Source organism: Chinchilla lanigera, unplaced genomic scaffold, assembly GCF_000276665.1.
Source record: "Chinchilla lanigera isolate Chin_1 unplaced genomic scaffold, ChiLan1.0 scaffold00021, whole genome shotgun sequence".
NCBI lineage: Eukaryota > Metazoa > Chordata > Mammalia > Rodentia > Chinchillidae > Chinchilla > Chinchilla lanigera.
This window is the reverse complement of record NW_004955422.1, coordinates 19028005-19038547: the sequence shown is the minus strand read 5'-3', so window position 1 is coordinate 19038547 and position 10543 is coordinate 19028005. Positions and strand designations below refer to the sequence as shown.

The following is a 10543-nucleotide window of genomic DNA, read 5'->3' as shown; positions in this document are numbered from 1 at the left end:
CCCGCTATCCCCACATCAGTCCATTTTTCTTCGCCCCCATTAACACCCCCCATTGTCGGCTTCCTTCCCGGGGGGGGGGGGGCCTTTTTCTGACGCCTCCGCCTGTCTGTGAGTATGTCAGTCAGCCCCTGACCCCCCTTCCCTCATCCATTCGTGGGGAGGAGGGGAAAATCTGGAACTCCTTCTCCTTCTACCCCCTCAATCCATCCATCCCCCGTTTGTCCGTCCGTTGGGCAGTTTGTCTGCCACTACACCACCACCACCACCCCCCCCGTCGTGGGTTTTTCCAGCCAGAGTGATGGAGCCGGTTGCTATGGCAACTGCATCTGTTTACAGGACCCACATATCTCAGACTCCATTAACCCATTCCCTTCCCAGCCCCCTCCCTGGCCAAGCAGCCATGGGCACTAACCAGTGCCAGAAACCTAGCCCCCACTGCGGCTTACTTGGGGGACCCCCCATTCCCTCTCCACTTCCCAACCTCCCTCCTATTCCTGTTCCCACATCTCCTTCGTCTTGTGCATCCCCGCTTGGTCTCCCTCTCACCCTGACCTAGCCTCACACCTGGTTCTTCACAATGTTACTGTCTCATCCTGATGACTGACTTCTAGAAAGGATCCTTCTCTTCAAGGGCCTCCTCTACCTGGCCTCCTTCCCTTCACTACAGAACTATCAGTCAGCCTCCAGCTCACTGTTTGGGGCCGTGGTCCCCCTCTAAGCCCTCCCTCTTCCACTGCACCCTAAGGTTTCTGACCCCCATGTCCCCTCCAGGCCTGTCTGCTGCAGCCCTCTGCCCACCCCCTCCCGCTCAAGCCTCCTTGATGTTCATTCCCTTCGGGTCCTCTTACCCCTCTCCAACCTCTCTGCCATACCACTTCCTTCCTTCCTCCCTCCCTTCCTCCCTCCCTTCCTTCCTTCCTTCCTTCCATTGCTCCACCTGCCTCTTCCTGCTCTCCCCACTTCCTCTCGCCTTCCTTTTCGTGGGACCTGCTGCCTGCTCCATGGTTCCCCCTGCACTCTCCCCACCCCTCTTTGCCATCTCCACTGCCTTCTTTACATTGGGATTTCACTGACCCTGCTGTGCCCCTGCTCTGAGGAGTGAGCCCCACAGGCCCTCCATGCAGCACAACCCCATCTCCACGCTCTGCCTCCCTGCCTTTGTGCCTCTAACTCTCCGAGTGTCTCAGTTGCTATTTTTCCTCCCTCTCCCTTGCTCTATTTCTCTTTCCCTCCTTCCATTCCCCTAGGTCCATCTTGATCTCTCTGTGCTTTCTGTTCCACACCCGGGGCCTTGGACAGTTCTGCGGGTGGTGGCAGGAAGGCTTGAATCCTAACGACCAAAACCAATTGGGGATCACAGACTGAGAAACAGCTAAACTGGAATTCAAGAAGCCCCCTTTCAGGAACCCCTCCCCCCAGGTAGTCTTGGGATTCTCAGAGATACAGGGTCTCCGTGGGTTTGAGAGAATCAAGGATGCATAAGAACCAGACTTTGCCCTTGTGGATTGCCCAGCCTGAGAGGAAGGACCCAACTTTTGAAGTAACACCTTTATTCATTCAACAGATATGCACAGAGCACCTACTATGTGTGGGGCACTGTGTTTGCTCAGTCATTTAGCTGGGTGATCTTAGCAAGTCATTCATCCTGAGAGCCTGTTTTCTAATCAGCAGAGTAGGCTTATAGACATCAGTGCCCAGAGTGAGGTCTACTAAGAGTGCAGGGGAGAGGAAGTGTGGTCTTCAATCTAAAGCTGGTATGAACTAGAACCTTCCAGGGCAAGACCCCAGATCCCAACCCAAGTCCTGAGATCAGGCACCACTGGTCGCTAGGCAACCCTGGTAGTGAGTGATGCATGTCAGCTGTCATGGGGGATTGTTTGTTCCGGGGGGCTGAGTCAGCGCCAGGCAGCCTAGGGGGTGGGAAGTGCAAACCCGCTGCCTGCTGGTGGTGCCAGCTCAGGGGCAGACAGACGGCACCCTTCCGCTCCCTCCTGGACCCTGTTGCTGTGCCTATCAAGTGGGGCGCCTGCCCAGAGTCAATGAGGAGTTGGGGGAGAGTGCCCAGATGGCTCCAGCTCCCTCCAGGAAGCCCATGTTCTTTGCCTCTGAGCCGTCTGGGATCTGGGCTGCTTGGGGGTGGTGGGCCTGCTGCTGCTCCTAGGGCTGGAGCTGAGGGGAGGGGACCCTACCAGGTTCCCCTACCAGCCCACCTCCCCCAAGTCACATGCCAGCTCCTCTCCTTAAACACCTGCTCCTCCAGAAGTTCCCCCTGCTGAGGATACTGCCATCTGCCAGACACTCCCAACAGGAAAGAATTAGACTTCTCTACTTTACTTCACCACTGCACAAGCCCCTTGGAGTCAGCTCCTGGAGAGCTCCAGAATTCATCCACACCTCTCCTTCTCTACTGCCACTCTGTCCACTCAGACCCCCACTATCCTTTCCTGGACACTCCAACAGCCCCCTCACTGGTCCAGCCTGAGTATAGCAAATGGTTAGTATTTCAACTCTACAGTCAGACTGAGTTATAATCCTGACTTATCAAGGTGTGGCTTGGACAAAACAGTGTTGTCTAAGCTTCCTTCTCTGCAAAACAGAAATGAAAATAATACTAACATTTAAGTCATTAGATTATTACAAGTGTTCAATGAATAAACAGAAATCCGGTTGAGTGTCTTGGCTATGATAGTGAGCCAGCTTGTACCCCCACCAATCCTAAGACACCAGGCTGACTGCCCCATTCTGCTTGTTTGTAGCCCTCAATAGCTCCCCATGACTCGTGTTGAAACCTAAACTCCTGGTCTGGCCACCTACGTCTGGCTGGCTACGCTGACCTCTCCAGCCTCGTTCTGCACCAGTCCCTCCTTCCCACACTCCTTTTACTCCAGGCCCATGAATCTGGAGCTGCTTCCTGAATGTTCTTTCCGTCCTCTATGCCTTTGTATCTGCTGTTCCTGCTGATTAGACTTTCTCCTATTCGTTCACCAAACGCCCACTCAGAGTCAGCCTGAACCCCCACTCCCCCTACACACGAGGTCCTGCTGATACCCCACAGCCCTGATCACCTCCAATGTAGTTCTGAGTTCTCCCGCAAACCTGGGGCTCCTCCCAGGCAAGAGCTGCAGCCCAGATCTCAGGCTTCTAGTGCTTTTCCAGCAGAAAAGGGACCATGTTTTAGGGTGTTTGGGAAGAGTATAGTGGAAATGGCCAAAACCAAACATTACGACACTACGATTCCTTTCTGGATGGTTGTGTGACTTTGAACCAGGTCTTGTCCCTCCCTGGGCCTCAGTTTCTCCCCTTTGCCACAAGTTCCATCTGACCCGGTCCCCATGTATAAATTCCTATCCCACGGAAGGAGGGAGGCCTCTGCTGCTGCCTCAACCCTGACGGGCACACGCCCCTCCTTCAGATCATAGCCTTTGATGAGCTGCGGACTGACTTCAAGAACCCCATCGACCAGGGGAACCCAGCGCGGGCTGTAAGTGATACATGTGCTGTGCCGAGGTGTGTCCGTCCGTCTGTCTTTCCATTTGTCTTGGGCGGTGGTTGGGAATGGAGGTTGGGTAGGTGAGGGTGCGGTGTGGGGGACCAGTGGCCTTTGCCCCTTCTTCTTTGTCCCCACCCCCAGCAAACACCTGGCGCGGGTTCTGGGCTCGGGTTCCTCCTGGCAAGGCGGCAGTTGCCAGGCTCTGGGCCGTTGCCGTGGAGACGCGGGTGAAGGCCCCTCCATGGTGACAGTCGCCATGGGGATGGCGCCGCTGCTTTTCTGCCGAGCTAATAAGATGAAGACGGCTCTAGCGCCCCCTGGCGGCCATGTGTTGGGGAGTGCCTGAGGGCAGGCTCCTCAGCCTCCCCCATCTCAGCCTTTTCCTTCCCCTACAGCGCGAGCGTTTAAAAAACATTGAACGCATCTGCTGCCTGCTGAGAAAGGTCAGTGTCACGGTTGGGAGCATGAGGCTCCTAACCAAGTGCTTCTTCCACGTTGGGTAGCCCAGAACCAGACCTCCTTTTCTGGGCCTCTTTGATCCCAGCTGCCTCCCAGGACAGGGTAGGAGGCCAGAGGCACTCTTTGGTCGCAGGATCATGGTGGGTTGGCACCTCCCAGTCCTCGGCTCCTCTGTGTGTGCTTGAACTTTGGGTCTGTCCGGTCACAGGGCCACTCACCTCTCACTCTCACTCCCGCAGCTGGTGGTTCCGGAATACTCCATCCACGGTCTCTTCTGTCTGATGTTTCTGTGTGCAGCAGAGTGGGTGACCCTGGGCCTCAACATCCCCCTCCTCTTCTACCACCTCTGGAGGTGAGGGCAGCAGCCACCAGCGGGAGAGGATGAGCTTGGGAGGCCTCAGCAGTGTGGGGTGGTAGCCTTGATGGCTCATGGGCACTCAGGCCTCTCCCTGCCCCAGGTACTTCCACCGTCCTGCAGATGGCTCTGAGGTCATGTATGATGCGGTCTCTATCATGAATGCTGACATCCTCAACTACTGCCAGAAGGAGTCCTGGTGCAAACTCGCCTTCTACCTGCTCTCCTTCTTCTATTACCTGTACAGGTGAGGCCCTGCCCACAGCAGGAAGAACTCAGGGAAGGGCTATCCCAGGCAATTCCAAGTTCTTACCCTTTGCCCCTGAGGACTGAGGGCAACCCAAGGTGTCACCATGTGGGTGGCCAGGCTTGCTCAGGACTCAGGCTCACTGCCTCATCTTCCCACAGTATGGTTTATACGTTGGTGAGTTTCTAAGGGGGAAGCCGGCCAGGGAGCGAGCCCAGAACAGACCGGACGCCTGTGCACCCCCAGCCCTGCCCCTCGGCCGCAGAGGCCTCAGCCCTGGGGAGGGAGGGGGCACTGGTGCCCCCAGCCTCTCCATCCTCCAAACTGCTGCTGCGGGGACCACCCCGCCTTCAGAGCCCTCCCCCTGGGACTAGGGCCAGGCAGAGCTCTAATTAGGGGCAGGGGCTCCTCTGCCAGCCTGCAGTTAGGTATGGCAGTCAGTCCTGAAAGGGGTGGGACTTCCGGCTTGTCCATTTTGGAGGGCGGGAGGACTTGGGCCCTGCCACCAGGCAGAGCTTGATCCTGGAAATTCTGGGCCACCCCCCTCAACCCCTCACCCTGAGGCTCCCCCTGCAGGTGGGGGGGCACCCGCACCGGGAATGAGCAGGCTCAGCAGGGGGCAGCCCCACCCCTAGTCTGCCCTCCCCTCCCCAGGCTCTCTCCCCAGCCCCATCTCCACCTGCCCCAACCCCAGCCCACCCTATCTCTTGGACCTATTTTCTATGTTGCCTGGAGGAGTCCGGCACCCCCTCCCCGGCCATTTGTGACAAAATATGAATAAACTACTGCAAACACATGGGCCCTGTTCTGCTCCTAAAAGGTGTGAAGAGGAGATGAGAATGAGGTGAAGGGCAGAGATAAGTCCCCAGCACAACTGGTTCTGCCCCCTAAGCCTCACGCCCCTCTGGGAGCCCCCTCAGATGGACCCAAGGCCTTCTGCATCTCCTTGGCAGCTATCCTGTCATCCTCACTTTCCTGGTGGTGTCTGCTAAAGCCTTTCACTTGCCTTTCGAAGTCAAAACCTCTAGGAAACCCTCCCTGGTTCACCCTCTTAGACAGCCCCAAGCCAGGTCTTCTGAGCAATGCAGAGGCCCAGAGGTATCTGAAGCTCCCCCACCAGGCCCCAGGAACAAGGGTCAAACCAAGTGGAGGAAATCAGATCTTCAATGTAAGGAAAAGACCAGTGCCATTTGGGGCCAGGGTGTCACCGGACCAGGTGGAAGGTCAGCCAGTATATGATGAGGGGCTGAAAGGCCGCGGCTCCCACAGTCAGGTAGAGCTGGACACGCTGCCGGGAGCTGGGACCACCCATGCTGTCAGGGCTCAAGGCTGCTGTCCGCAAAGAACGCACCTGGAAGAAAGAAGTGTTAAGGCTGGGCCAGGAGGGGAGGGCTGTCCCCAGCTATGACCCAGGTAAGAAGACAGAGGGGCAGCCCAGGACTCACAATGAAGTACATAAGCGCAGACGAGGTCCAGCCTAGGGCCACGTAGTAGCCATCACTGCCAAACAGCAGGCCGGTGAGCACGCTGAGGATCATCCTGGGGAGTGGGGAAGGCTGATGACTCCAAAGGCCAGGGCTGAGATTGGCTCTGCCCACCAGAGGTCCAGAGCCCAGCTAGATTCCACCCCACCATGGCCCTCTGCTCCTAAGCTGTCCACACAGGGACCCACATTCAAAACAGATCCTCAAGGCTCAGGGCTCAGCCCCAGGACTTAGATCTGAGACCCTCTTCTCTCTTCTCTCTGCTTCCCTAAATCCCCCCATCTCCTCAGGTCTCTCAGTTCCTGGGGAGACTGCTGGAAACAGTGGTCTCTAACAGAGTTAGAGAAGCAGGGAGCAGATGTCACACTTCAAGGACCAGAATCCACGACCCCACATCCCTAGTCCAAGCCCTGTTCCTCCTAGTTCGCTCCCCATATTTGTGCTCACCCCACATATTTGTAGCCACTGTAGGCCAGCAGGTGGAAGGTGCTTAGTTCACTGCGCGCCGTAGCTAGGTAGAGGCCCAGGAGCAGAGCCAGCACCTCTATCACCATCCACACCAGCGCTGTGCTCGCACAGAGGCCCAGCACCTCTGGGGAGAACCTGTGGCCGCGGGAAGGGGCAGGTCAGAGCCACCATACTATGTGTGGCAGGGGTGAGGGTGAGAGGCTGGGACATGGCACAGGTCCCCCCAGGGAGGTGAGGAGATAGGGGGCTGGGACCCACCTTTTCTGAATGCCCAGTGCCATCCCAGCCAGCAGCACATAGGTGATGAAGGCCATCGCTGCCAAGAGTCACAGGGAAGCCATTAGCCTAACTTCTCATCCAGAGTCCCACACTACGCGTTAATAACCTCAATACCACAGCTGCCCCCGTACTTCCCTCCCTGCACGGCCCAGCCCCCACATTCAGCTTCCCAGCGTCCTTCCTTACCCAAATGCCCTCGAGTCCATGCCACCTGACCCTTATCCCAGAACCACCAGCCACATCCTCCCCTCCCTGTTCATCCTCCCTTTCCCGTGCTCATCCTCCCCTCCCCCTGTTCGAGAAAACTCATCGGTTTCCTGCTGTGCCTCAGAAACTGCTTCAAGGGCCAAGGCCATTGCTCATCCTAGACAGGGAGCAGCCTGATTTCTGGCAAGACTACAGGAACAAAATACAGGTTTGGTGGACAACCCACATTGGCCCAAGAGTCCAGGCCCATAGGGATGACCTCATCTCAGCCAGCATTTCTAAGTTTGCCCTTTGGCACTGGCTCTGGCTGCCCTGGTCACACAGAGAACTCCAAGGCAACTCTGAGGAGTTCTAAGAGCTCGGAGCCGGTGGAAACCAGGCTTCAGCAGCAACTTAAACTCATTCATTAGTCCTCTTTCTCCTAAGGCACTAACTGAGGTGCCCAGCAGAGGGCACAGTGTCTGGAGCCAGGAAATCCGCTCTGCCACCTATAAGCTGTGAGCCTCAGATACTAAAGTTCTATTGAGCCTTGGCTTTAACATGTGAGGTGGAGATGTGATGCCTGCGTTACACCAAGACTATGGGGTGAAAGATGGAAGGGCTTGTGTCCTTTTTGGGCCACCTGGACAGGCTGACCTCCCTAACAGCAGTGTAGGTAGACTAACTAATGCCAAGAAGACAGGCAGTTGTAGGGCCCCAGAAGGGAACGATCCCTTGCTCAGGCCATCAGGGCAGGCTTCCTAGAGGTAGAAATATAGGAGTGGACTTCAGAAGATGGGTAATAATCACAGGAGTAGTAGTTACTGGGTGCTTCTTACATGCCAGGTGCAGTGCTGGACACCTCACCTCCCTGAATCTCCACAACAACCCTCTGGGGTAGGGGCTGTTTTCTGGTTTTACTGAAGAATGCAAAAACCAGCCTAAAGTCCTACAGCTGCAAGTAGCAGGGCCAAGTGTAAACCCAAGGCTCCAGGCAGGAAAGAGATGCAGTTCAAATTAACAGGCAGGAAGGTTGCAAAGGGTCCTGTGGGGACACAGACACATTCAGGAAGTTCCTTACTGGTCACCCAACCTAGTCTACCTGGCACCTAGCATCCACCACAAAAAGCACCAGGAGCAGATGCCGGATCAACACTTGACCCTCTCACTTCTCTCTCATGCCTCAAGGCACAAGTAGTCCCCTTGTGGCCCCTGCCCTGATCAGAGACTCACTGGGGATATAGAGGTCAGGGGCGTTGAGGTCTTGCCGTGGGGGCAGAGGCACATCACGACTGTACTGTACTTCCCAGTTCTGGCAGTGGCAGCGGCAGCCAGGTCAGGAGAAACAGAGGAGAAAAGAGGAGAGAAGGTTGAAGTCTAGGGGAGAGACCATGGGGGATGAGGGAGGCCTACAGCTCACCTAGTAGGTAGCTCACCTGGTGTGTGTAGGGGAAGACCAGGAGCCCTAGCTTCTTTGCCACATAGGCTGTGTCCACAGCGAAAAAGTACTTGAGTTTGTTCACAGACACAAAACGGTGCAGCTGGGAGGGGAGAGAGGAGGCTGTGGGCAAGCCACACCAAAGCTTCAGGGTGCTTCTCTGTGTGCTCCTTCCCTGAGCGCTGCTGTGAGGATCATGTGGGATCCTGTGAAGCCCCAGCCCTCACCAGAAATCCTGCCACCCTTTCCCTAGGGGCAGGCCACACCTCCTTGTTCACCATGTCCTTTCCATGGGATGCAATGGAGCTGCCATAGGCCATAGCTGCGTTGGCCATTGGGTCACCAAGCAAATGGTTGACGCTGAAGGCCACATCAGTTCCCGGGGCTGGGTATCCCCCAGGCTGGCCGGAATAACCACCACTTGTGTCATCGAAGAGAGGAGGGGGATCTGGAGCTCCTCGGGCCCTGTGCTTGGAACCTGTGGATGTGGAGGTACCAGAGTAGGTGATGAGAATATCAAGCAAGAATCTAAACTGTCCCAGCCCCTGGCTGAGCAGCCCTGAGTGGGTCCTCGGGACACTAAGCAATAGTAACAGTGAGGGAAAGCCAGGCTGGGTTACGAGTAGCTAATTCAGAAAGAATTTTGATGAGATCGTTTCCGAGAAACCCTTTGTTATATGCAGGCAAAGGAGGGCTGTTCGTCTGGGATTTCTCAGGGGGAGTGGGGCCCTCTCAAGGGGTGTGATCTCTGAGCAAAGCTTTGGAGAGCAGGGAAAGGAAGTTCTGGAGACAACTCCACTCGTGCCGGGTCAGATGCGGGGATCCCAGCTGCGCGATCACCACCCTACCTCAGGATTGCACAGAAAGAGCTAAGTCCACGACGCGTTGCAGTCTCGCGGGGCAGGAACCAAAGTGACACCCCCCGCCCTGGGCAGCGGTGACGGCCGCCCCTCTCCCTCAGGGTGAGAGGGCCCGCAGCCGATTTTCTTCCACTCTGTCAAGACGCGCCCCGCCCGCCCCACACCTCACGCACCGTGGGCTCCGTAGCCCGAGTGATAAGCCATGGTCGCGACGCTTGCTCTCCCTGAGGACCGGTTGCACTGCCTCGCGAGTACAAATACTAGTAAGACAGCTGCTCCTCTCCCTGGGTTCGGACAGAGGTTACCCGGCAGCCTGACACGTACCCGCGCAGGCCGATTGCGGCCGCCATATCCATAGCGTCATCCTTCGCCACCCTTCATTGGCTGTTAGCAGCGCCAGTTCTCCCCGCCCCTTTTTCTAATTGGCTACTGGTGAACTCTCGCCAAAGTGGATTCGGCAGTAGTCAACTTCCGGCAAGGAATAGGCGGAACAAATAGGGACGCTCTATGATTGAATAGTGGGATTGCCAGTTTGAGGAGGAAGTAGCCAATAGGTAGGAGACTGTTGTAAATTATTTCCGCGTCTGCGCAGTGAGGCATTTGACGCCTGCCACGACTACACCAGAAACACTATCCAGGAGATCTCCAGCTCGAATCCAAGAACAGCTTCAGTAGTAGGACCTACACTAGTAGGCAATGGAGCGGTCGGGCTTCTGATCAATCCTTGCCCCTCTGGGCGTTTACCCCTCCCTCTCCGTGCTCTCTTTCCTCCCCATTCCCCATATTTCACCCACTCCTGGAGCGGAGTCCTAGGCGACCTGTTGGTGTTGATAGGAGGCCGGGCCAGCCCTCACCAAATGATGGCTCCTCCTCTTGCCTCCCACTCCTTCCTGTGTTGGTGCTGTCCATCGTCTGGTGCTGAAAATGCTCTCCCATCTCTACTGCCATCCTGCACTCTCCGCTGGGAGAGTTTGAGATTTTGATTCATATGCTGCGTGAACGAGAGAGCACATACACATGCACACTGAAAAACTGAAACCTAGAAGATCTGAAGTCCTGGAGATTTGGGTGGGATTAGATAGGCAGGATCCTGTACCAGGGCTGTCCCGCCAACTCTGGTGGGCTAGTCGATTTGGGGGCCAAGATATACTGATTTCCTGAGACTGCATCTGAAATCCTGAGTCATCGCCAGTCCTGTGTTTTCTCAAAGTGAGACTCCCAAGCCTCCTCGGGGGCCCAGGGGCTCCTTTTTTTTTTTTTTTTTTTTTTTTTTTTTT

General features: G+C 56.1%; 2 protein-coding genes across 3 annotated transcripts; one reads left to right on the top strand and one right to left on the bottom strand.

Annotated features, from left to right (window-relative positions):
* Positions 1-3412: 3412 nt before the first annotated feature.
* Positions 3413-5347, top strand: Cnih2 (cornichon family AMPA receptor auxiliary protein 2; the record flags this gene model as incomplete). The annotated part of the gene is given in 5 exon segments (XM_013514007.1): positions 3413-3481; positions 3886-3933; positions 4189-4301; positions 4408-4551; positions 4713-5347. Coding segments are annotated over 5 exon segments (402 nt in total), but the record flags the coding sequence as incomplete, so codon positions are not given.
* A 350-nt stretch (positions 5348-5697) lies between these two features.
* On the bottom strand, positions 5698-9677 carry Yif1a (Yip1 interacting factor homolog A (S. cerevisiae)). 2 transcript variants are annotated; one of them, XM_005384420.2, is made up of 8 exons: positions 9591-9677; positions 8673-8884; positions 8405-8509; positions 8202-8280; positions 6762-6819; positions 6483-6638; positions 5997-6090; positions 5698-5902 (listed from the first exon to the last, which is right to left on the bottom strand). In XM_005384420.2, the coding sequence occupies exons 1-8, from the start codon at positions 9628-9630 to the stop codon at positions 5756-5758; spliced, it is 891 nt and encodes a 296-aa protein (XP_005384477.1). In that variant the 5' UTR covers positions 9631-9677; the 3' UTR covers positions 5698-5755. The 2 variants fall into 2 exon arrangements, with proteins under 2 accessions (XP_005384477.1, XP_005384478.1); XM_005384421.2 differs by having other exon boundaries at positions 9440-9648.
* Positions 9678-10543: the final 866 nt, after the last annotated feature.

Coding starts and splice junctions, on each gene's coding strand:
- Yif1a (XM_005384420.2), bottom strand. CDS start 9,630: ATGACGCTATGGATATGGCGGCCGCAATCGGCCTGCGCGG. Junction 6,639..6,761: donor GCACTGGGCATTCAGAAAAG/GTGGGTCCCAGC, acceptor CCGCGGCCACAG/GTTCTCCCCAGAGGTGCTGG. Junction 6,091..6,482: donor AGTGGCTACAAATATGTGGG/GTGAGCACAAAT, acceptor CCCACTCCCCAG/GATGATCCTCAGCGTGCTCA.